The sequence below is a fragment of the Poromitra crassiceps genome (genome assembly GCF_964638095.1).
Source record: "Poromitra crassiceps genome assembly, chromosome: 12".
NCBI lineage: Eukaryota > Metazoa > Chordata > Actinopteri > Beryciformes > Melamphaidae > Poromitra > Poromitra crassiceps.
The window spans coordinates 16,532,656-16,556,735 of NC_139632.1; the positions used below are offsets into that span (position 1 = coordinate 16,532,656).

The window sequence follows — 24,080 nt, forward strand, 5'->3', positions numbered from 1 at the left end:
TGCACCATCTATGTTTTGTGGACAGCACATGCTAGCGTTGCATAATCTCAAAAGCACTGTAGTGGGCTAGAGGCTCAACACACAAGTCAAGTAGTTCTCAATATTGTCGTCACACAACTTTGACCAAAGAGACAATTTGTTGAAAGTTCACTCACTGTAGGGACATAATGTAGGGAAACAGTGGATGGATAAATCGGTAATGCAACATAAAGGATGCCAACTGCCGGAGGAGGAGGAGGAGAAGAAGAAGAAAGTTAACTGTACTCCTACTGTATTAGTATGCAAAGAAGCTGCGGAACCCCCAAGTCCAAGTCCAAGTTCAACTGCTTTCAACTGCGTTCAAGAGCTGCTTCTCAGCTCCACAAGGCCCCCGGGTGTAACTGACCTGCTCAATAAGCTTAGCAGCACATCATCATATAGCTTCAAGCGCTCAACTGACAACAACACGCCGCCTAGCCAAAGCTAATGCTACAAGGCCTCCAGCATCAGGCCTTCCTCTGGAGATTTTGCAATGTCGGGGCTGCGGGGCAATTTCGCCTCAGAACAGCCAGTTTGGCTCGTGGATATTTATATTGACAATTCCTCTGCAATGTGACTTGTTATTGTTATTTCTGGAGGATTAGGCTAAGTAAGAAATAAGGCATGATGATGAATTGTCATTGTATTTACATTTTTCTAGTAGTGGGGGTCATTTGTGTCCGGGTCCAGGCCGGGACCTCCTCTGAGGCTTTCATGTCCTGCCCAGTCAGAGGAAGGCAGGCCAGGGGACAGCTGGCTGCTACCTAACCAAGGCCTCTGGAATGTTCCAATGTTTTCATATGTTCTGGAAAATAAAAGGATGCCATGTCGAGTGTCCCGGCTTCCAGGAGCAGAATAACAGAGCGGGTCCAGAGAGCTAGTTCTGTCTGTGTGGAGGAAAGGCTAAGCTCACACCCAAGTTGACTACTATTATGTCAGAAGCAGAAACTGAGGAAACATCATATACATCATACACACTGAAACATCAACCGTGTGTTGAGCTTTTTTGAAGATGTATAGAATTGTGTTTGGTCACTTCGGATTTTTCTCTCATGCATCTCATGATCCACTGTGGAAACAACAAGTTCAAGAAGGACGCACAAAACAAGAAGATAAACAGTTAAATAAGGGTGAACAACAGCATGAAAGAACAGACCAAAAGAGATAGCAAAAACAAACAAGAGAGAGAGCGAGAGAGAGAGAGAGAGAGAGAGAGAGAGAGAGAGAGAGAGAGAGAGAGAGAGAGAGAGAGAGATTTGATCTCTACTGTGTCTTCTTTGTGTGCGAGGAGGAAGTGAACCTTCCTGTATGCCATGGGGATGAGCTGGCATTCGCCGGGATATGTCCAGGCCCGGCGCTAGGGGCGGGCCTGACCGGGCCGGGCCCCCCCATTCAACAAACTGCCCCCCCATTCAAAAAAAAAAAAAAATTTTTTTTTTTTTTTTTTTTTGCTAAACGTTTTTCCGTTTTAAAGTTTAACATGGAATCTGGCTGTCATTAGGCATTGATTAACTGAATGCTATTGCTAACTGTTACTTTGAACATCCATTTGCAATGATTCTGGCTGGATATTAACTATTGTAAATTTGTCGCAATGAATGCAATTTGTGCACAATGTGTAAATACACTTAATATTAATTGTTTAGGCCTAATTATTTGTAAAGTCACAACACATTAGAGATGTGTGTAGTTCTTCACAGATTTAGCCTCTTCATTTTGCTCTCAAATGCACCAGGTTGACGAATTTTACTTTAAAATGTACAAAATCTTCTTCCGGGGGAGAATCCCCCCGGACCCCCCTTGGGTAGCTTGGCCCCCCCAAGCTAGTGGCAGGCCCCCTCTGTAACTTGGGTCTGGAGCCGGGCCTGGATATGTCTGAACATTTTGGACCCCTTTTCTGTACCCGCCACCTCTTTCTTCTTAAAATATAAGAAAGTCAAAAGTCACACCCTCAACCTAACACTGAGAAAGAAAACAATACATGATTCCATACAATACCTATATATAAAACACTATTATATAAAGTCAAGTCCATGTAGAAACAAGAAAGGAGGAACAGAGATGCAACCCACCCAAAGCAAGGAGGAAGGTGGGCTTCTCAGTAAGGGTGGGACAAAATATCGATACTCACGGTATCGCGATATTTCCACTTGCGATACGTTATCGATACACTGGCACCAAGTATCGATATGTTTATTTAAGTTTTTTTTTTTTTATAAACAGGCTAAAATATTATGCTGTGTGTGGTAGTTGAAACATAGTTTCAAGTTGACGTTTATTTATGTTTGTAGTTGAAACAAAAACATAAATACTGTAGGCTACTTGAATGGAAATGTTTGATCATTAATATCTACTTTTAGAAATTATATAGGTAGGTAGATTATATAGGTTTTCTTGTTTTAATAATAATAATAAAAAGACTTCATGTGTAACTTTTCCTCCATGGTATCGAAAATGGTATGAGTGAGTGAGTGAACTCAGAGAGTTCATGTCAATTCTGCTAATAAATACATAATACCTGCTTCTTGCCTTTTAGGGGTATTTTTTTCTCTTCAGTTACACAGATATCGTGATGTATCGTAGGTTAAATTTCTTCCAATATATCGATTATCGCAGAATTGCTGTATCGTGATAATATCGCTATCGAGGGCCAAGTATCGTGACCATATCGTATCGTGAGTTACTCCACGATTCCCACCCCTACTTCTCAGGATGATTACTGTAAAAAACTGTGATTTGCGAAACTACAAAAAAAGACAGGAAATAAGTCATCTGGCATCCAATTGTGCGTTGGTGTGTGTGTGTGTGTGTGTGTGTGCGTGTGCGTGCGTGCGTGCGTGCGTGCGTGCGTGCGTGCGTGCGTGCGTACGTGTGTCAGTGCCAGTGGGGTAACTGGGCACGCAGGTGTGAGCCTGCAGTCTGTGGTGAGGAAAGTGGATGTTGAGGGGACTGTTGTGACGCAAGATGACGTCTCAGTTAAGGAGAAATTACAACAGAGCCGACCACACAAGTTACAACACTTGCAACACAACTCTTTAGTTGAGTACCGGTAAATGCTGACGTTTGTAACAATCGCATGCAAATTTGACCCACTGAAAAATCTGATGAAATCTAAATTGGCATGATGAGAATACGGTACAGGCTAAAGCTGAAATTGAAAATGAAAGTACCTGGTGAAAAATAAGACTTGACTTTAGGGCAATACAACACTATGTCCTACTTAAACTTTATTGCACTACTTGGGAGAGTAGGGCTGGGCGATATGGATCAAAAATCATATCAGTATTTCTAGGCTGAAAGGTGATGCACTATTATTTTGGTATTTCCTACATAGTGGGCTAAATGTTGAGTTGTAACTTGGTGCTTTCACCAACTATTTATTACACGATGATATTTTTGATATAATGACTAAGGCAAATAATAGAACAGCTAAAGTCTGTTAAGTTTAGAGAATTACATCACTTTACTGGATTGCAGGATTAAAAACCAGGAAAAGGCAACACTTGTATGCCATATTACGATATTACTATATCCCAAATCTAAGACGATTTCCATCACAATATGGATATATATGGATATATCCCCAGCCCTATGGGAGACCAATACGCAAGATGGCAAGAAGCAGTTTCATGCCGAGAACACGGTGGATGTCAAAGTCTTTCGTCTAATGGCTTACTTACAAAAACGCCACCTCACTTTAACAATCCAACGACACTTCTGCTCCCTGAAGGTTATTACAGCAAAGAAGCTTCCTCTCTTTGTCTTGTGTGTGACACACACACACCTGTGGTCAATGGAGCAGGGCCATGCTGCCACTCAGGAGGATGAGCTCAATGCCAGTAATCTGGTCTTGGCCTTCAGCCGAGAAATCAACCGATAAGCAGAGCAGGAAACTGATGCTTGTTTGGTCCTGCCGGCCACAGTGAGCTGAGACACTTTCATTATGATGATGATCACAGTTAGGCTTTTAAAATACAGTGGGATCTCCACATGATCGTTGGTTGAGCAGCCAAACTGACCAAACACAGCAAAAACAATGAGCAGCATTTTGCCGGTGTTCATGTCTCACTCTGACTGTTAACCCTCTCAAGTGAAAAGAACCGTCTAAAAACATTCTAAGTAACCAACATTTACTGAATAATATGACCGGCGAGACCGAGGAGGATGCTTCAACACTACAGCAAATCTCCTCAAAAGGGACTGATCAGCCCAAAACCTAATTTCCATCAGAACACTCCAGGAGAAAAGCGTGACAGACTGTACTGTAACCGCCAACAAGGCAAAACAGATGAATGACTGTTTGCAGTAATTGATATGCTCTGTACAACGCTTGATTTGGCCAAATGCATCAAAGGCAGTGAAATGAAATGTGGCGCAAATTAAATGAGCCGTCTACTCTATTTGACCTTATTTGTGACATGTGCTACCGAGTACTTCCATGGCTGGCAGATTATTTAATCTGCATTCAGTATACTATTACAGCAGATCAACTTGCTGAGATTAAAGGTTCAGAACTAAATACCTTATTACCGGCACCCATCCTCCACTTGCTCATTCTTCTCTCCCCTAATACTCATCGTCATTTCCCCCCATAACTCCCTCATTCATCCTCTCCACCATTGCTCATCCACTTCCCATAAAGTGCGTGTGGAGCCCAGCTCACTGTGGGCTCACAACAAGGCCATGGAGCTGCTGCCCTGCTGCTGCACCCCTGGCCCTTAACAGCACCATAAACAGCAGCACAAATACATGTCTATTCCTCTGTGGAAAAAACACATCAACTGAAGAAACCCGCATATAAACAACACCTTAGAAAACTGACCGTCGTCCCTTTAAACCTGAGGGGAACAAACTTATATCATTGCTGAAATCCTGAGGTTGACTTCCGTTAGCAATGGGCTTATCAAATTCAGTGGAGAGATAGGGTTAGCAAGCCTTGCACCTATAGTTATCAGATTATAGGTTCCAATTCCATGTTCATTGTCTAATCTCATGAATGAAAAATGAAAAACGACACAATAAGCAGAGTTGGGTCCACGGGGGCAGAATAACAATGGCCCTTTACCTCTAGCTACATGGTAGAGAGACAAAGTGCTACTCTGTCTGGTCGGGTATCAGGTTCTAGCACTTACTGGAAGACAGCAAGTGAGGCAGACAACCATTTGTCATATTTGTTGGCCCGGGATGAGAGTCTGAATACATGGCACACTGGATGAGAGTCTGAATACATGGCACACTGGATGAGAGTCTGAATACATGGCACACTGGATGAGAATCTGAATAGATGGCACACCGGATGAGAGTCTGAATACATGGCACACCGGATGAGAGTCTGAATACATGGCACACTGGATGAGAGTCTGAATACATGGCACACTGGATGAGAGTCTGAATACATGGCACACTGGATGAGAGTCTGAATCGTCTGAATACATGGCACACTGGATGAGAGTCTGAATCGTCTGAATACATGGCACACTGGATGAGAGTCTGAATCGTCTGAATACATGGCACACTGGATGAGAGTCTGAATACATGGCACACTGGATGAGAGTCTGAATACATGGCACACTGGATGAGTCTCAATATATGGCACACTGGATGAGAGTCTGAATACATGGCACACTGGATGAGAGTCTGAATACATGGCACACTGGATGAGAGTCTGAATACATGGCACACTGGATGAGTCTGAATCGTCTGAATACATGGCACACTGGATGAGAGTCTGAATACATGGCACACTGGATGAGAGTCTGAATACATGGCACACTGGATGAGAGTCTGAATACATGGCACACTGGATGAGAGTCTGAATACATGGCACACTGGATGCGTGACTGGCAGGCTGCTCCACCAACCAACAAACTGATTAGAATGTTCAAATCTGAATATACTGGGCTACCGTGTTTTACATGTTTGTGTTGCAATAATCAAAATATGATTTAGCAGTTATAACAGGTACTAAACAAGCACACTGGAACACTTTTGCGCACTTTAGGTCTGTCACTCAGCTTTTAAATGACATTTAATACAGATTTCTAAACAAAGGATGAATTCCCCTTAACTTGACGGGGTCATACCAGGCTGTAAGACAGGCATGGCCAAAAGCAAACTCCAGACAGAGGACAAGGAATGTTTGGTATTGGTCAATATAAGGAAGTATTTTCAAAATTCATTCAAGGAAGTAAAAACTGAAAATACAACCAGGTAAATAAGTACAGTTAGTCTTATCTAGTGCTTCTCTGATAAGGGGAATATAAACTCTATTCAGACAAATAGCTTTCAGTGAATACGTTTTCATGTCAAACACTTTTCAATTACTGGCCACGACAACTCAAATAAAAACTCGACTTTCCACAAAATGATAAAAAGCCTTAACACAACAACAGACAGCGTGATATAAGCAAAAAAGAGAAGCGAACAGTGCCAGTACCTTGGGAAGTGGCCGTCCCAGCTGTGAATACAACTTAGTCCAAAACTGCATGAGAGACATGGGTCCAAACGCTGTGGTGTGGGGGGGAAACACACACACACACACACACTCCTAGTCCTAGGTTCACCTTGAATCCCCGAGCGCGACAGCTCCTTCCATGTGCCGGTCAAAGTGTCGGGGGGGTATTCACCTTACAAGCTGACGCGCGTCCGCCCAACAGTGAACCCTCACTAGCCCCTGCACAGTTCCTCCCTGGTCCAACACACACATCTGCCTCTAGCGCAGGTAAGCTCCAGGCTCACACCACACACACTGTAGACCCCCTTTAAAAGACGCTTCCTGCTTGGCCGAGACAGTCGGCTATATTTGCATAGAGTGTTTTAGTCATGGTGATTGTGGACGGGCTTCCTCAGGCGCTCAGAAAGGTGGTTGGGAGAGTGAGTGAGAGAGAGAGAGAGAGCAGCAGGGGGAGGGGGGGGGGGGAGGGGGGAGAGGAGGGGAGAAGAGGGAGGGAGGAGGGGAGGAGCTTTCAGGAAATGATGCTTGTGTTGGTAAGTGACTCGAGTTACTGGCAGTCAGGCCCATTTTACTGTACATGGTGTAACTCAACCGCATTGTAGTGTAAACAGTGCTGCGCTGTGGACCTGGGTGCTGCTCACACCCCGCTGCTTACCGCTCTGTTTAATGGGCCTGGGCCGCTATTTAATGATTATGATATTTAGAGAGCGACTCCCTGCTTGGCCGCCTGCCTGTTGTCCTGTCTGTCTGTCTGTGTGTAGTGTGGGCTCCGTTTCAAAGCTACCGATCTGCTCGTGATTACCGGGGCTGATGTCATGATCTGGAGGCCCCCCTATTGATTGATTCCTAGCACAGTTAGTTAGCTCAGGGGTGTCAGAGCTAATGAGAGCCGTGGCTAACGAGGTTGCTAATTAGCTAATTGCGGAGGAGAAGAGTACGTTATGAGAATGTAGATGCGGCGGCAGGTCTGCGGTGATGCGCGGCCTTGTCATTTAGTCTGTCAAAAGTAACATCCCCCCCTAATCCTTTTTGGCCCCCGGGAAGACTAGCTGTCGTCTAGGCGGCAGCTAATGAGGATCCTTTTAATAAACAAGAAATAAACATTTACCTTCATCACGTCTGAGTAAATCGGCATAGGATGATAATTGGCAACTGGGGCAGATATTTCTTCTCGTGGTGCTCCGGGCAACATTATAGTCAAAAGATCAAGAAGACCATCAAAGTGGTCAGAACTTCATCTAGAAACTGAACAGGTCAGTTCAAGTGCAAACCGCACTTAGGCCTATTATTCAAATCATTATTTCGGCCTATTCAAATCATTATTTCGGCCTATTCAAATCATTATTTCGGCCTATTCAAATCACTATTTCTATTTTCGCGCAATTACACAAATACCTCCTCATAAACACTCCTTCCTGCTTACTGGAAGCAGGGGTGTGATGAGGAAAGAGAGAGCATTCTGGGAATCTAATGGCAAACGGCTGATTTCAACAACTCCAGGGCACTTATTTAGAGACAGTGTCGCAACATCAGCTTTTATGACAGTGAAAAAAAATGTTAACCGCTTAGGAGCCGGCTGCAAATGAGGAAATTGTGGTGTTTAATAACAGAAATGATGAGGTTTTATCAGTAAAGGAGAAGGGTCCGCTTCCAGGAATACATGATATCAAGTCCAGGATGGTGTGAGGGACAGTAACGTCCATGTCTGCTGGACTGAGGGGGAGAGACAGACGCACAGAGACGCCGTGGCGCCTGTCCATGCTGTCATCATGGTATGAGTGGGAATCCTCCGTCAGTGTGAGCGGAATAGCGCGTGTGTGTTGTTGTTGTTGTGTGTGTGTGTGTGTGTGTGTGTGTGTGTGTGTGTGTGTGTGTGTGTGAGACTGTGTGTGTGTGAGACTGTGTGTGTGTGTGTGTGTGTGTGTGTGTGTGTGTGTGTGTGTGTGTGTGTGTGTGTGTGTGTGACTGTGTGTGTGTGTGTGTGTGTGTGTGTGTGTGTGTGTGTGTGTGTGTGTGTGTGTGCGTGCGTGCGTGTGTGCGTGACTGTGTGTGTGTGTGTGTATTGGTTCAGTGGGACGCAGAAGGCCATCAGGGGAGATGAATCATTGATGAGACCCTTCTCTGAAGACACATGCACACACCTCGTCATTGCACCACAGCCTAAAGATGGAACTTGGATACACACACACACACACACACACACACACACACACACACACTCCTAGTTGACCTTGAACTGGTCAAAGTGTTGGTAGTCACCTTACAGCTGGCACGCAGCAAAGGTGACGATTTGGAATGTAGCTGATTGGATTCCACATACAAGCCCTGTATGCGTGGATTTGACAGGGGGCTGAAAAAGAACCACCCAAAACTAACGTAAAATAATGCATCAGGTGGACTACTCATCAGGTGGATACGTCATCCACGCAACAATCTATTCACCTTAAGTTGCCCCGCCCACTTTTTATCTTCCATGTCAGACGCAATTGTATTTGTTCTTCCGGTTCAGCGTTAGCCGGCGGGTTGCGTTGTATACATCGACAAACTGTAATCTATGAATGAAGTTTGGCAACATTCAGCAGCTACACTGCGGCGAGTGTGGCCAACTTCAGTTACAGGCTCATAGCGTTACTGCTGTGAGGAGCCGCCGATGGCTGTACCCCATCTGCATTTAACGTTAGTTACAAAAGCACGTCGACAGTGTTTTCTCACTGCCAGTAGGGGTTGACAGATACTAGTCCGACCAGTCACACAGCCAACGCTCCTCGCTGCTCGTAAAAAAAATTCCAAATAGGCGGTATTCTGATAAACTGGTCACATATTTGGAATGTTACGTTCTCATCCGAAAAAATATGAAAACTTTATAACAGTTTGTTTTTTGCTTGAAAACGGCTTTTTGGCAAGTCTAAAAATGATAAAGGTAGGAGTACCGTAATCTTTTTCCGGGTCTAAAACGGAATAACGATTACAAAATGACGTGTTGTTAGCATCCTGATGCTAACTCTGCTAATCCTGATGCGTCTCCAGCCCCTTCTGGTACGACCTCTACACCCACGACTGCGTGGCGACTCAAATCTCTAACACCATCGTGAAGTTTGCAGACGACACAGCAGTCGTGGGGCTGATCTCCAGGGGCGACGAGACGGCCTACAGAGAGGAGGTGAAGGCCCTAGAACAGTGGTGCCAGGACAACCACCTCTCTCTGAACGTCTCCAAGACCAAGGAGATCATTGTAGACTACAGGAGGGGGGGGGGGGGCGCACACCCCCCAATCACCATCAACGGCACAGTGGTGGAAAGGGTGAACAGCTTCAAGTACCTGGGAGTCAACATCCACCAGGACTTGACATGGGCCGGTCACACCGCCACTGTTGTCAAAAAGGCCCAACAGCGACCACACGGACTCAGGCGCCTAAAGAAATTTGGGCTAAGGCCAGAAATCCTTAGGTACTTCTACAGAGGCACCATCAGGCCTGCTGACTGGCTGCTTCACCACCTGGTACGGGAACTGTACCACCATGGACCGCAGGGCGCTACGAAGAGTGAGACGCACGGCCCAGCATGTAACAGGATGTGAGCTGCCAGAACTGCAGGAACTACATACAGTATAACCAACCAGCGGTGCCTCAGGAGGTCCCTGAAGATCATCAAAGACACAAACCATCCCCACAACAGCCTGTTCTCCCTGTTACCCTCAGGGAGGAGATACAGGGTCCCAAAAGCACGCACAAATCACTTGAGGGACAGTTTCTTCCCGCAGGCCACGAGACTCCTTAACATACACAAATAGTGTAGTAGCTGTACTGTACCGCACTGCAGCTGCTACCATTATGTATGTCTAATGTTTAATTGTATGTTTAATTAGGTATATGCTATTTGCACCTGTACGTCAAATACGTTGAATTTAAAATGTTTAAGTACGTCCAAAGTATGCACATGACGTGCACCTATGTGCAGTGAATATGCCAATGACTTGTCTTATCACTCTACTGCCTTATTGCTTGTTGTGTCTCTTGTTGTTTTTGCACTCATATGCCCTGTTATATTTGTACTATGTTGTAAACGGAGTTCACAGCACAAGGATTTCACACGTGATACTTGTACTACGGAGTGACAATAAAAATCTTGAATCTTGATATGGACAAATGATAAGGTGAATAAACAGTCTTACAAGGAAGTCGGCGAAAAACACCAACGGTGTTTCATTATCATGACAGATGAATATGAAGATTTGCTGGCCTCATAAAGAAGAGACAAGAAAAACAAGAAAAGCCTTTCACTGCATCACCACCTGAAAGCTGCAAACTCAAAGCACCACTGGGACCAATATGGACAGAACACGGTAAACAAAGTAGAGCTGTAAAAAGCTGGTGAAGTTGATGCAAATTGAACCTGTTGAATGGAGCATTTAGTATTTATACAATGTGTGTGTGTGTGTGTGTGTGTGTGTACGCGTGCGCACGTGTGTCTATGAGAGTATGAGAGAGGGAGAAAGCGAGAGCAGGAGAAAGACCGCAAGAGTGAGAGAACGAGCGAACGGGAGGATGAGACTGTGTGTGTGTGTGTGTGTGCGTGTGCGTGTGTGTGTGTGTGTGTGTGTGTGTGTGTGTGTGTGTTAGGGCATTCACGACTAGTGAATTTTACTAGTCGACTAGTCGTCCCTAAAGGTAGTCGACTAGTCGACTAACCGTTTTTAATTTTTTTTTAATAAAAAAAAAAAAAAAAAAAAAAATTTTTTTTTTTTTTTAATCTTTAAGAAAGAACATGAGGTATTTACACGACATACAATACATGGACTATCATATCCCATATCCCCCACAAAGAACATCAAAACACAACAAAACAAAACAAGAAAACTGCATAAAATACACAATAATCCAAGAACAAACAAGACTATTGGACAAACAACCAAACAAAAACAATGCATTCAGCTCCTATCCTGATAAGCCTAATGACACTGGGGTAAAAAGTTCTTAAAGTCAAACTCTGTATGTGGTTGCCATATTTTGGGGATGTCTAAGAATCTGCCTTTGCTCTTGTAGTAAATGTTATCCAACGTATGGTAGCTTGAGAGTTCATTCCACCAGTGAACTACAGCTGGGGGATTGGATGGTTTCCAATTTAAAGCTATGCATTTCCTAGCTGCCAACAGGGCAAGATCTATGTATTTACTTTGAATGCATTGTTTTTGTTTGGTTGTTTGTCCAATAGTCTTGTTTGTTCTTGGATTATTGTGTATCTTATGCAGTTTTCTTGTTTTGTTTTGTTGTGTTTTGATGTTCTTTGTGGGGGATATGGGATATGATAGTCCATGTATGTTCTTTCTTAAAGATAAAAAAAAAAAAAAAAAAAAAAAAAAAAAAAAAAAAAAAAATTTTTTTGCTAAAACGACTAGTCGACTACTAAGCACAGTGTCGACTAGTGGTTTTACTAGTCGACTAGTCGACTAGTCTGTGAATGCCCTAGTGTGTGTGTGTGTGTGTGTTTTAATGCAGTAGTTATTGACGTTGTGGGGTCCGGGGACCACCAGCGGTCCTTGAGGAGGTTCCAGTGACTCCCAGGCGTATTGTTGAATTCTTAAACTTCACTTTAGTTAGTTTAGTTCAGTCAAGTCATATAACACCGGACAAAATCCCATATTTGACAATTAAATTATTCTCAGATTTGGGTCAGAGAACAGACAGACAGACAGACAGAGACATCAAATGCGGGTCCATGGTTCTAATGTGGACTAAATTTGGGGTCCTTGATATGAAAAAGGTGAAGATTACAATGCCTGTTTGAATGTGTACATACAGTATGTTAGTATGTGTAGTCTGTGGGTGTGTGTGCTTGCAGAGTTGCTTGTGGTTAGCCAGAGCGGTTAGTGAATGAACTCTCCTGGTCTCCTCTCTTCCAGTAAGTCCTGTTTTCACTCTGACAATGTGCATCATGTTTCAGACGCTTTCAACCCACAAATGACCGAGCTAACGCACGGGCAGGTGTGCTGTACTGTATGACAGACTGTGAGAGCCTCACACCACACTCAATCACTTTCTCCTTCATCCTTTCTAAGTCAGGCCTCGTTTTACTCACAATATGCCACTCATTTCATGGAAATGAAGCCTAAATTTGGTTTTGTCAAAGTTTCTGTTGTTCTATGTTTATCTCACTGTGCCAGAGTTGGGAGTGTTTTGAAATCAATGTGTGCATTGCTTTGTGCTCAAATTACTGTCAATCACCCGACACCAAGCCTTTTGATTTGATTTAGGCCGTCTTTGTTAGCTGGCCTGGCACAGCAGTTCATTTCAAGCTAGGCTTGAGAGTGCATGGAGGGTATATTTTAACAACAACCACCAAATACAACCAAATGTTAAATCTATTTACATGTACCATGCATTGCAAAATGATTGGGGGGGGAAGGAAAACTAGATATAGATCCCCCCCGTACAACATAAATAATGGGTGTAACTAAGGGGAATAGCGTGATCCTCCCACGCACTATGTCCTGCCCAGGGGTGTAGTGGTAAATACAGAGGTGGGTAAAGTATCCAAGGTGAGTAGTCTAAAAGTCTACCCACCTTGTTTCCCCTCATTGATTGATACAGTTGATTTGAATATAGAGTGTAAACTCTCTGCCCCATTTCAAAGAGACTAAAGCACTCCTGGTCCTGCCGGTGAAACCCCCTCGCTGTCAGGTGAAAAGAAGCGGCTGGTGACTGCACATGTATTGGAGGAAGCATGTGCTTGTCCACAAATCTCTCCAGATGGGCAGAGGGGGTGGAGCAACAACTGGGAATCCGGGGGACGGGGGACGGGGGGACGGGTGATAAAGGGGGGGGGGGGGGTCATTAATTGTAATCGAGGTCAAAGTTCACCCCCAGGGTTTGCCCCCGCTCTTATTCCTAATTTGCCATCAGAACCTTTTGTCTTTAAAGGCAGCAAATGCATTATGAGCTGTGGATTTGTTATCCGTGTGCCACAATGTCATAAGTCATTCATGAACTCATCATATTAACTCAAGTGATAGCAAATTATCTATAAGAGAATCGTGACCTTTTCATAAACTCGCTAATTTCTTCTAATAGATAATTTGATGTGACTTGACTCTAGCTCATATGATTTTATGAATTACTTATGACACTGGAACACACACACACACACACACACACACACACACACACACACACACACACACACACAATAATTCCACAGCTTGCAATACATTTGATGTCTCATAAACAAAAGAAATCCAGTGGCAAATACATGACTTCAAACCTCATCATACTCTAGCTCTGGCAGAGATTCACACTGCATTATAGTGTATGCTGACATGTCCTGCTGCAGTCAGTTATGATGTACGGTAATTGCAAAGTGCTCATGATGCATGTATGATGACCTCAACCTGGTTATAGCAAATTCATAATGCTTTATAGTGTATAGGCCAGGCGGCCAGGGCACCGGTGCCAAATTCTGGGCATTTCAAGCCAGGTTTAGAGGAATAACTCATTTTAAATTAACAGTTGTGATGTCATTATTCAGTCTTAACCACCAATATTTGATAATTTTCTCACTCACTCCTATGTCACCACCTGCTCTCCCTGCAGGGCTTGAAATTAACTTTTTTGACCCCCTGCCAATATGGCTGCTGGATTTTAAAGTTACCAGCCAATTCGAATTTCCACTAGCCAAATGTTTTTCTTGAAATAAACCAGAATATGAGTGGGTTAATTTAAGCATAAGTATCAGTAAGTGGCCCGGGATTCTCAAAGCCTGTGTTGAGGGTCACACAAGAACAAAAATCACTCTTGAAGCTAAATAAATCCCAAACCAATGAGTTAATTATTAACATTTTTACTTCCAACTTCCTCAATGTAGAACAGTCATTTCTTACACATGAGATTACTTTTAGCCTTTTAGTCATAAATATTATTGAAAGATTTCTCACACACATATATTTGATCTAAGTACCATGTTCATACAGGCTACATCCAATTAACTTTCAAAGCCTATCAAAAAGGTGCGACATCAAGTTGATCCTATTGTTATGGTGACTAAGTAGTCAATTTCAGTGATTACAAAGCAAGATCATATCATAATTGACTGCAAAGTCTCAAAAAGTCTCAAAGTCGCAGAGTTATGAAGAGGCTATTAATCCCAATGCAAACAAACATGAAGCTCCTGCTTTCAAGTGATCAGCTGAACATCCTGTCCACACACAGTGCAACAGTGTGCTTCTGAACAATGGAGGGATATTCCATCGAGCTTCGCTGGTCTGAGAAAACAAACTCGCACTGCGGGACGGCAAATCAAAAGGCCTCTCACTAATGACTCCGCATGTTGTAACTCAAAACAGGGGAAACGGCTGAGGTCAACATGGCAGAGAGACCTGACCACTGCGCAATCGTATCAACAACTCCCGACTGGGTCGGGGGATGCCTCCGTGTCCGCCGTCATGGTTAGACAATGCAGAGTCGCCGACGGATCCTGCTTCTCTGAGTGTGGGTGTGGACAGACTAGGGGGCGGGGTCGGCGTGCCATGGGGCCAGACTGGAGGTTGAAACACATGGGAGAGGGGAGGAGGAGGAGGAGGAGGAGGAGGGGGGGGAAGATTAGTCATGTTTGACCTCATGACTTACATCTTCTCTACGTGCCTCAGTTGGAGGGGAGTGTCCCACACCAGCAGAACAGCTGAGAAAGCACAACACATCCAAGACTGTGCACACACATATACACACACACACACACACACACACACACACACACACACACTAGCCATTCCATGTCTCCATTGCCAGGAAACCAGTAAACTTGCTGCTCATGCATGCACCAATGATGAAAGAGCTAATTTAGACTAAACCACATGAAGCCGACAACTGTCAGGACATACCAGTGTAAATAGAAAAGTCTACAATGATGAATAGATGATCCGACGTGTATCACCCACTCTTGAACCCTTCTAATTACTTGTAAAGGAGAACGCTATGGCCACACACACACACAGACACACACACACACACACACACACACACGCTGAAGAATGGGCAGATGGAAGATTAGGGAAACCCCACATGAATCACAAAAGCCATGGCAGTGTTACAGTCCACGTGACGGGGATGACACATCATTGTGCTTGGATGAGAAGACCTTCATGTGGAGTCTTTGTTTTTAAAATCCCCTCCGCTTAAAATACTAATCCACAACATTTTCATATAAATTAATGTCCGTTTTTTCCCCCCGTCGGCTGGCACAAAAGCCTCGCTAACAATAACAATCAAACTAACACTCGTGCAGTGCTTATCCAGCGGTCTACGTCTGAAGCTCACTCAGACGGCCTCCCACTCAGACTCAAACTGGACCTCACACTTAGTTTGACTGTATTTTCATTCGCTTCATGCCAGCTAGCTATTGCATTAAAGGGGGGAAAACCTACCCAACAAACCCACAATATGTCAGACACATTTCCAAAGAACACCACCATCATCACACTCGGTGCTCAGATTCACTCATCCTCACACCTGGACTCAACCCTGAAGTGAAACCTTTGGGTGTATGTCTAGCTGTCCTATTGAAAAAATAAATTCAGATCATGTAACTATTGGCTATACTATTTAGCCACATAGGCTTGTGGAGAATTTGATTCATACATTAGAAACAGGCTGTTTTTAAAACTGTCATAGCCCATCAGTTCTGTTTTACTCTAATATTTACCCAGATTCTGTGTGTATTAAAACATATTCCAACATTAAAATGCATGTCAATAGCCCTAGTATCTGCAGAGGACTAATACCCGGGGACATCAGTGATTTGCAATAATTGCGGCGATCATTGGTGACTTTAATCCTGCGCAAATCTGCCATGTCTGTAAGTAAAAATTACACTGCAAATTACCCACAGTATTTTGGTGAAGACGGAGCCCCCCCTGATAATACCAATCCTGTGAGAATCGAACTCTCATTAATTTACACCATAATTTGTTTCTTGTCATGCAATTTATGTCTTCTAGATGTGTGATTACTATCTCCCTTGCTGTCATGGCAACGGGAGGCAGTAGTAGACTCTATAGGAGGGAGAATTTGAATGCATTTTTAGCGCAAACCACCTCAAACGATTGCATCCGGGACGCCAGTAATTTCAGTCAATTTAATTATCCGGTGTGTGAATGTGTTTCACTGAACACCAAGAGAACTGGTCTCAACTCTGATTTAGCGGTCACAATACTGTCAATCCCTGTATCAAAAGGGTCAGACAATAACTCACGGTGGAGACAAAGCCAGTCAGGGGCACCAGTGCTTCACCCGGGTGTGACAGGCAATACACTGGAGGTCACAATCTCTTAAGTCCCCCGCCCCGCCCCGCCCTGCCCTCCCACCTCATAACTCAATGGCTGCCGCCCCTCCTTACAGGCCAAACATGAGGGGAATACTGCCAGGCTGCTTAGTAAGCCATGACTGCCCCTCTTTTTAAACTCCTCCATCAGAGTGTGTGTGTGTGTGTGTGTGTGTGTGTGTGTGTGTGTGTGTGTGTGTGTGTGTGTGTGTGTGTGTGTGTGTGTGTGTGTGTGTGTGTGTGTGTGTGTGTGTGTGTGCGCGTGTCTAATATGGTTCTGTATTGGGGAGCAATACTCAGGCACTCAGCGTCTCCGATGAGAAATTCACTGGTCTGTGTCATTATAATTATAATTAGCGCCCTTTATACGACGCTCATTATGCAGAATTGGCTGGGTGGGTGCAGAAGTGGACATAAATGGAAAAATGCAAATGATGGGAGGTTAACTGGCTTTTTGTTGGACTGGTAGGTTGAATTAACCTGCCGCTGCAGACGGGGTTAAATATAAAGCGAGGAGAAGGCTACACTTTATATGAATATTCTTTGCGTTGTATCCTGAGGGAAACACTGAAAGAGCATTCGCACACCTCCAAAACTCTCCAGTCATCTAGCCCATTTGAGAATAAGAATAGAATAGAATAGAACAGAATAGAATAGAATAGAATGAATATGGATCCCATTGGTCATTACTGAAGACGATAAAGACATTCTGGGTTCACGTAACTGATTTCTGAAGAGGCAGACTGGCCAACTAGAAGGCAAGGTTAAATGATAGTGTTTTATTAATGACACGCCTTGACAGGAACAGGGCAGGTACTGTAGCTGCGTCTAGACGCTAGACGCTAGGCTTTCATCCGGCTGCTATAAACACACTAAGATGAGCTGAAAACACACAGCGGACGGGATGAAAGGAATGGGTGGGGAGGTACGGTCCTTCCCTGATAATCAAGTGACACGGACAGAAAGAATGTGTGAACATGTATCACGGCCATAATATGAAGCCAACCTGGGAGAAGTCTCCATTCCTGGGGAGGCTGAGGCTGGCAAAGTCTGCGTCGGTGAATCCCGAGTACATGTCCATTTGATCTGGAGTGGTGGTGCCGCTGTTCAAGTGGTATTGCCTGGGAACAGAGAAGAGGGAAGTTTTTTTTTATTGTTATTTATCTGAGGAAAGTTGACACACAGTTATTTTCCAACAACACACACAGTCATCATACCTTTACACACACTCACACCTTGGAGCCGCTAAGTAATTATAGCAAAGTCTCCTACCACAGCAGAGGATTTCAAACGTTTTGTGCACAAGGGGCACACACACCAGAGGGCAAGCCAAAATCTCAACGCACACCTGTATTCATATCCACGCAAAATAGTCTGTAAATGTTTATTTTATTTTATTTACTTAAAAGTTATTTACTTAACAAAATAATTCAAGAAGTCGTTCGAAACTGTAAAATTATATCAAAGCAGCAACATAACTTTTAGTCAATCCAATTCAATGTTTAAGCAGAACATGAGAGCAATTTAACTTCTGTTATTCAACCTGTCAGTTTCTGACCTATTTCTCTCTCCCTACCTTTCCATCCTCGTGTTACTCTGCCATCTGTGCTGTCTGGCCAACTGACAATAGGCTGCTAGCTGACACTCGTCATTGAATGCAGTTTTGTCTTATATCATAATCATTCTCTTTCTCTGTTTTCACGAGGGTTTGGGGGAGAGTCCATGTGACGGGAAAACTAGTGAAACTGAAACAAAAGTGAAAGTAAAACGATTGCTTTACTTTGAGTCATTTTTCCTTTGAAATCATTTGAAATGCGCTCTCTGACAACTCTGTTCTGTTGGTATTGTGTTGAATTGCAGACAAGTTATTGTTTGTATATGGCTGCCTTCACTCAACTATCAACTGTACAACAAAGACAAAAATAACTTTTATTCTTCATTTCTCAATCGTGTAATAACAGAGAATAGCCAGACCATAACTGAAGAGAATACACAGCAATCCAATGAGTGAACATGAATTATTGGGACATTTAGTATTTTGTTTACTCTGTTCCTGATCAAACAAAGATGGTGGAGTAAGCTGCGCACAAGGTTGTACAGTGCCTTCATGTCAGCAGGAGGTGCTCCTACTAGAAGTATAAACATGCGCTGCCTTAAAAAAAACTGATAAAGGATGTACAACATTATGCTCTGCATGTATTTTTGTATGCTTGCAACTCGTTTTTGTTAGATGATGTCATGTAACTACAGCAGTGATCCTCACTATTTCTTCGATGAGAGCCGCACTGGCAGGACAAAGTCAATAGGAGAGCCACTTTTACCGCAAAACACCAAAAGCCACCCAAACCAAGCACATCTGCCTACCATTTTTTTGTTTCATTGTTTCCCACACACACACACACACAGATACACACACACTCACACTCACACACACACACACGTTTCCCCTAGAAAATCTTTCAGGCCTGGAGGGATTTCGAAACGTCCCCCGACCGCAACGGTGGGGGCCGTTGCTGGCGACGCTGAAGTTTTAGCTAACCTGTTCACATCTATGTTCGCAATGGCATCCCAAGTATCATCATACTATTATGGGATGCGATGCGAACAGTTGTATTATGGGATGTGCGTTTCCCAGGCAACGACACACGTTGACACGTTTTGGAACAGCGCTGCACGCTGGCACAATACTCCTAAAAGCAAAATGCTTATTGTTTTGAATGATTTGGCACCTTCTATTACTGTCAACACCAGTATTGTTGTATTGTAATAATATGCCATAAAGGTTTATTGAAATTTTGGGGAGAGCAGGGGGGACAAAATCTTTTAAAAAAATCTAAAAAATAAAAATAAAAATAAAAAATCTTTTTTGCAATTTCTTAGAGCCGCCAACTAAAGCTTCGAGAACCGCCAGCGTCTCGCGAGCCACGCAATGAGGAACTAGGAACTACAGTGATGATGCCACAGTGATGTTGACAGTGATGTCATAATTTATGATGATGCCACTGATGTCATATCTCACCGATGATGTCATAATGTAAAGTGATGTCATGTCCAGGAGTTACATGCTCATCAGGCCAACTAGATACCTAGAAGAACTTCCTTCTTGTTGGTCAGCAGAGGATCTCTGGCTGTTGGATAAATTGCTAAATGTTCAACCTTCAGCCTTGATCATCATTCGGGTGGCGCGGGGCAGAGTAAGGGTCGGGAGCCTTCCAGGTGAGCCAATGGAGGCCGGACCCCCAGCTCATGTGTTCTCCGGCCGGGTGCCAGTCTCCGTTCAGGTTGGCTGAGCCGCAGTGGCTGAACCACCAGCCGCCGCAGCCCGCCTCCCAGGAGCTGCAGTCTGGCATGGCGATGTCGCTGAAGACAGCAGCCGCTGTCGTCATCATCGTCGCGGTCGACGGTGCTGAAGCCAAAGTCATCCTGGTCAATGCCGGCGTTTGTCCCATCATGGATGCTTTGTTGAAAGGTTTGTTGACTCCCGGCGGCTGGATGAAATAAAAGCCCACTGGCTGCATGTGGTTTGAGAGCCTTCATCTGTGTGATGTCTTCAAGAGAAGTTGATCTCTTCCCACCCTTTGAACTTCAGAGAGGCTCAAGAGCGAAATGAAGATCAGTCCACAACTTCCAATCAGACTTCATCTTCACCTGATTTTAGACTTTGCTTGAGAAAACAAGAAGAAGAACCTACTCTTATAGCTCCTGGACATGACATCACTTTACATTATGACATCATCGGTGACATATGACATCATCATCAGTGGAGCCACCAATGAGTGAGGCATCATCAAAGATGACATTATCATAAATTATGACATCATCATCACTGCGGCATCATCACTGTCGACTCCCCAATGATGACATTATCACTGTAGTTATGACATCTAACACATTTTTTTTTCATGTGTTCCTTGGGGGAAATGTATTGCTGCCACATCTTAGAAATTGAAAAAACAAGAACTGTATTAGCCTTCCAAGAAACGGTAGGAAATGTATAATTTATATTACATAGACCAACATCCACTGATCTCACCTATCAGCTGCACAAGATAACAGCAACAACAGCCAGGCCTGTGCTACAGCTCAAAGGCAAGAAACCAAGTAGCATAGCAACACACACTGTCAAAGATACACTGAAAACAAGCATCTAAAGACGGCCAGAAAGTGGGAGGGGGTGAAAAATGGAGACACAGGGGAGAGGGTGAGAGAGAGCCAGAGAGAGAGAGAGAAAGAGGGTGAGAGAGAGAGTGAGAGAGGACACCAGAAAGTCAGGAGAGTAAATAGGACAGCAAGTGGAGCGAATACCGTCTTTCTAGTTACAAGATCCAAGTGGGCCACCCTTCCTCAATACACACCATGCTCCCTCGTCCACTCTCCTCAGTGTTTGACAAACATCCAGCGACATCCCTCCACCGGCTCCACACTTCATGTGACTGCTCTCCTCAGCAATGTGCTTCTCTGACTAGCCCCTTGCTTTCCAACGAATAGACAATGGAAATTTCCTCTGATGTTTTCAGTTTCTTCCTGAATCATAGACGTCACGAGATGATTAACCTACAGCGCTGACAGTGGAAGTTGGCACAGTCAAAATGAAAGTAAAACTAAAACTTTGCAACGGGTGCGTCCAGCACAGCACAGTCCAACGTTTCTCTCTGCCTATCCCAAGTGTTGCCAGGCTCAGAGAGAGTGATTGAGCTTGGCCAAAGCTATTCATAGGCTTTGTCCCCATGACTGACTTGAGTGATTTAAAGTTCAAAAGACAGCAATAGGATGGAAAAGGGAGCCCTAATCTGAAGATTAAACCCGTGTGAGAAAACATGGTTGCCAGGATTTTTGTTCACGTATTTCAATGACTATTCCATATGACATACAGTGAACATCAGCATTTGTCATCATCTATATTCAAATGTAAAAAAATAAATTGGTGAATAGCTGATTTTCAACAATAAATCCCAGGGCATCTTTTGCTGAAGTACAATTATCACTTGGCTCTAATCAGAAAATGTGTAATTTGGGCTTTTACTTTCTCTAAAACACAAGTAGATAAAACATAAAAGATAAACAGATACTAAGTAATTTGCCTGATTGGGAAAAAAGATACATTTTCATGTTAATTCAAAAACCTTTTTTGAAAAGGAATTATGTTCCATAACCATTGCATGACCAAGCAGAAAATAATGGTTTGAGATATAAAGCTCTTTCATAAGTCCTAAACAGACTATATATATAGTGGAAAAAAGGGCTGATGAACAATTCTAATGATGACTGCTGAAAATAATCAAAAGGCCATGTGATCATATTATACACTGGTACATAATCTATTTGGCACTCATGCTACAGCCATAAAGGTCACAGTGTTGTGGTTGGTAAGAATCATCGACACTGGAAATCCCCTTGCTAGCCCTTTAGCCAGCGCTGACATGACAGTGATATTATTACAGCAGACGTTTTGGCAGGCCGGCATCAGAACCTTTCCAAGCCAACAACACAAAGCTGGTTAGGGGCTCCCAGCCAACAGAGCTGATTGACTTACTGTTTGTGGAGCCTTCCCAGACTAGCTGTTACAGATCATCATCATTTCAACCTTGTTATGGGTTTGCGATCTCTTATTTAAGGCTAAAAGATACTAGCCAGGCTTTTTGTCCAGTGTCATTCTTTAGTGTGGCTAGTCAGTTGGTTTCCGTCAGTGGGCGTTTTTAGACTGTGGGAGAGCCACTTTGACACAAGAATGCTAGGCTGGCTGTTAGTAAGCCCTTGGCAGATCCACCCAATCAGTGGTGCAAACAGAACTGTAGGGCTTGGAGAAAACATTTTCTTGAACAAAACTGCATTATAATGATGAAAGTTAAAATTCTTCATGCCTTTTCTTAGACATTTTGTCCTGTAGTTTTACCAGAGATGTAGTCCATTCATGTTGGATAGGATATTACATTTGATTGACTTCATTGATTATTTCAGCCACAAGGTTCTCCTTTTAGGAACTGGTGAGCTGACTTTTTTTTTCAATGACCCATTTCCTGATAGGTGTGTCTTTACAGCTTTCTATTCAGGACTTTGAACTGTAATGTTCGATATATTCCAATCATTATAATACAATAAACGTAACCTGCCTTTAGTTACATCTACAGTACTTTCTTTTAAATAAGGGTAGAAATTACAATCCCTCCGATAAAATCAAATAGAGCTAACAAAAATGTCGATAATGAGTTTTAAAGATATTGTATTTAGATCATGTAGATATATTAGTCATTGTTAATTTAACGGTAGTGCTGTGACAATATCACACACAGTTTTAAATATATCTCACTCAGTACAGACACACATCAGCTTAAATTTCAGTTAGTATCAGCAGAAAAATAATATGTGTATGACACTGAACAAGGATACAGATTTGGCTGTTAACCTTCTTCCCCTTCAAGCTAAAGAGAAAGAGAAAACTTCCCCTTGAAAAGGTCTACGCTCAGATACCGTTGCATTGTTATCATCACACTGGGATGACGACGTTCAGACGTTATTCAAGGAGATACTTTGTGAAGAAGTGTTGTAATTTACCTCCTTTGGTGAACCCACTTCCCCCTCAACCTGCCTCGTCTCCTACTGCAGTTAGAGATTTCCTCAGTTTCCCAGAATACCTTCTGACAACACCCGGGGGGGAGGGGGGATGGGGCGGGTGCACTCGTTCCATTTAGCTGTGGCTTGTACACGACCCGAGCAAAGTTAGCTTGACATTGTTTGGATTGGATATTCAGTGGATGGATTTTCTCGGATATTGAAACCGGCGGTTGTAAATTGTTACTCCCTCTTCCAGCGACCGCAGATATATTTATCAATGTGGTTTTTCTTTACGAGTTATTGAAGATGGAAAAACTAATATCACTAAAAAGATCCAATATAAAGCCTTAAAGCAATAGCAATAGTTGTGTCTCTCATTGCCTCCCAAAAGAAAAGTGGAAGAGACAGAAGCTCAGGCGTGTCAAACTCATTTTAGCTCGCGGGCCACCTGGGACCCAATTTGGTCTCAAGTGGGCCAGACAGAACCTATAAATAAACATCTCCACATTTTCCCATTTCTTTTAGTGTAAAGAGTTAGGCCTGCATTTTAAGAACACGGCATCACATCACATGTAGGGTTCTCTCAGCTACCAGAGGCCTGTCTGTCATATATCACATCTACTGTCTGGAACTGTGCATTTGCAATAGAGCACCGCAGGAATGAGTCCGGAAGTATGTACTTCCGGGTTTGTCAGAGGAAAAGTGAATGGGGTTTTAGAATGGGGATTTCACTTTTATGACTTTTGGA

The 24,080-nt window shown here is 43.5% G+C and overlaps 1 protein-coding gene across 3 annotated transcripts in view; it reads right to left on the minus strand.

Moving 5' to 3' along the window:
- Positions 1-24,080, minus strand: part of sbno2b (strawberry notch homolog 2b) — an 85,795-nt gene that overhangs the window by 34,686 nt on the left and 27,029 nt on the right. Inside the window, exons 1-2 of one of the 3 annotated variants that reach the window (XM_083647848.1) lie at positions 21,136-21,182; positions 17,787-17,901 (exon numbers count right to left, since the gene is read on the minus strand). In XM_083647848.1, coding sequence (XP_083503974.1) covers positions 17,787-17,861 — 75 coding nt within the window. In that variant the 5' untranslated portion in view covers positions 17,862-17,901; positions 21,136-21,182. Of the gene's footprint in view, positions 1-6,454; positions 6,699-17,786; positions 17,902-21,135; positions 21,183-24,080 lie in introns of those variants that run through there. The other 2 variants (XM_083647847.1, XM_083647849.1) reach the window with 2 other exon arrangements.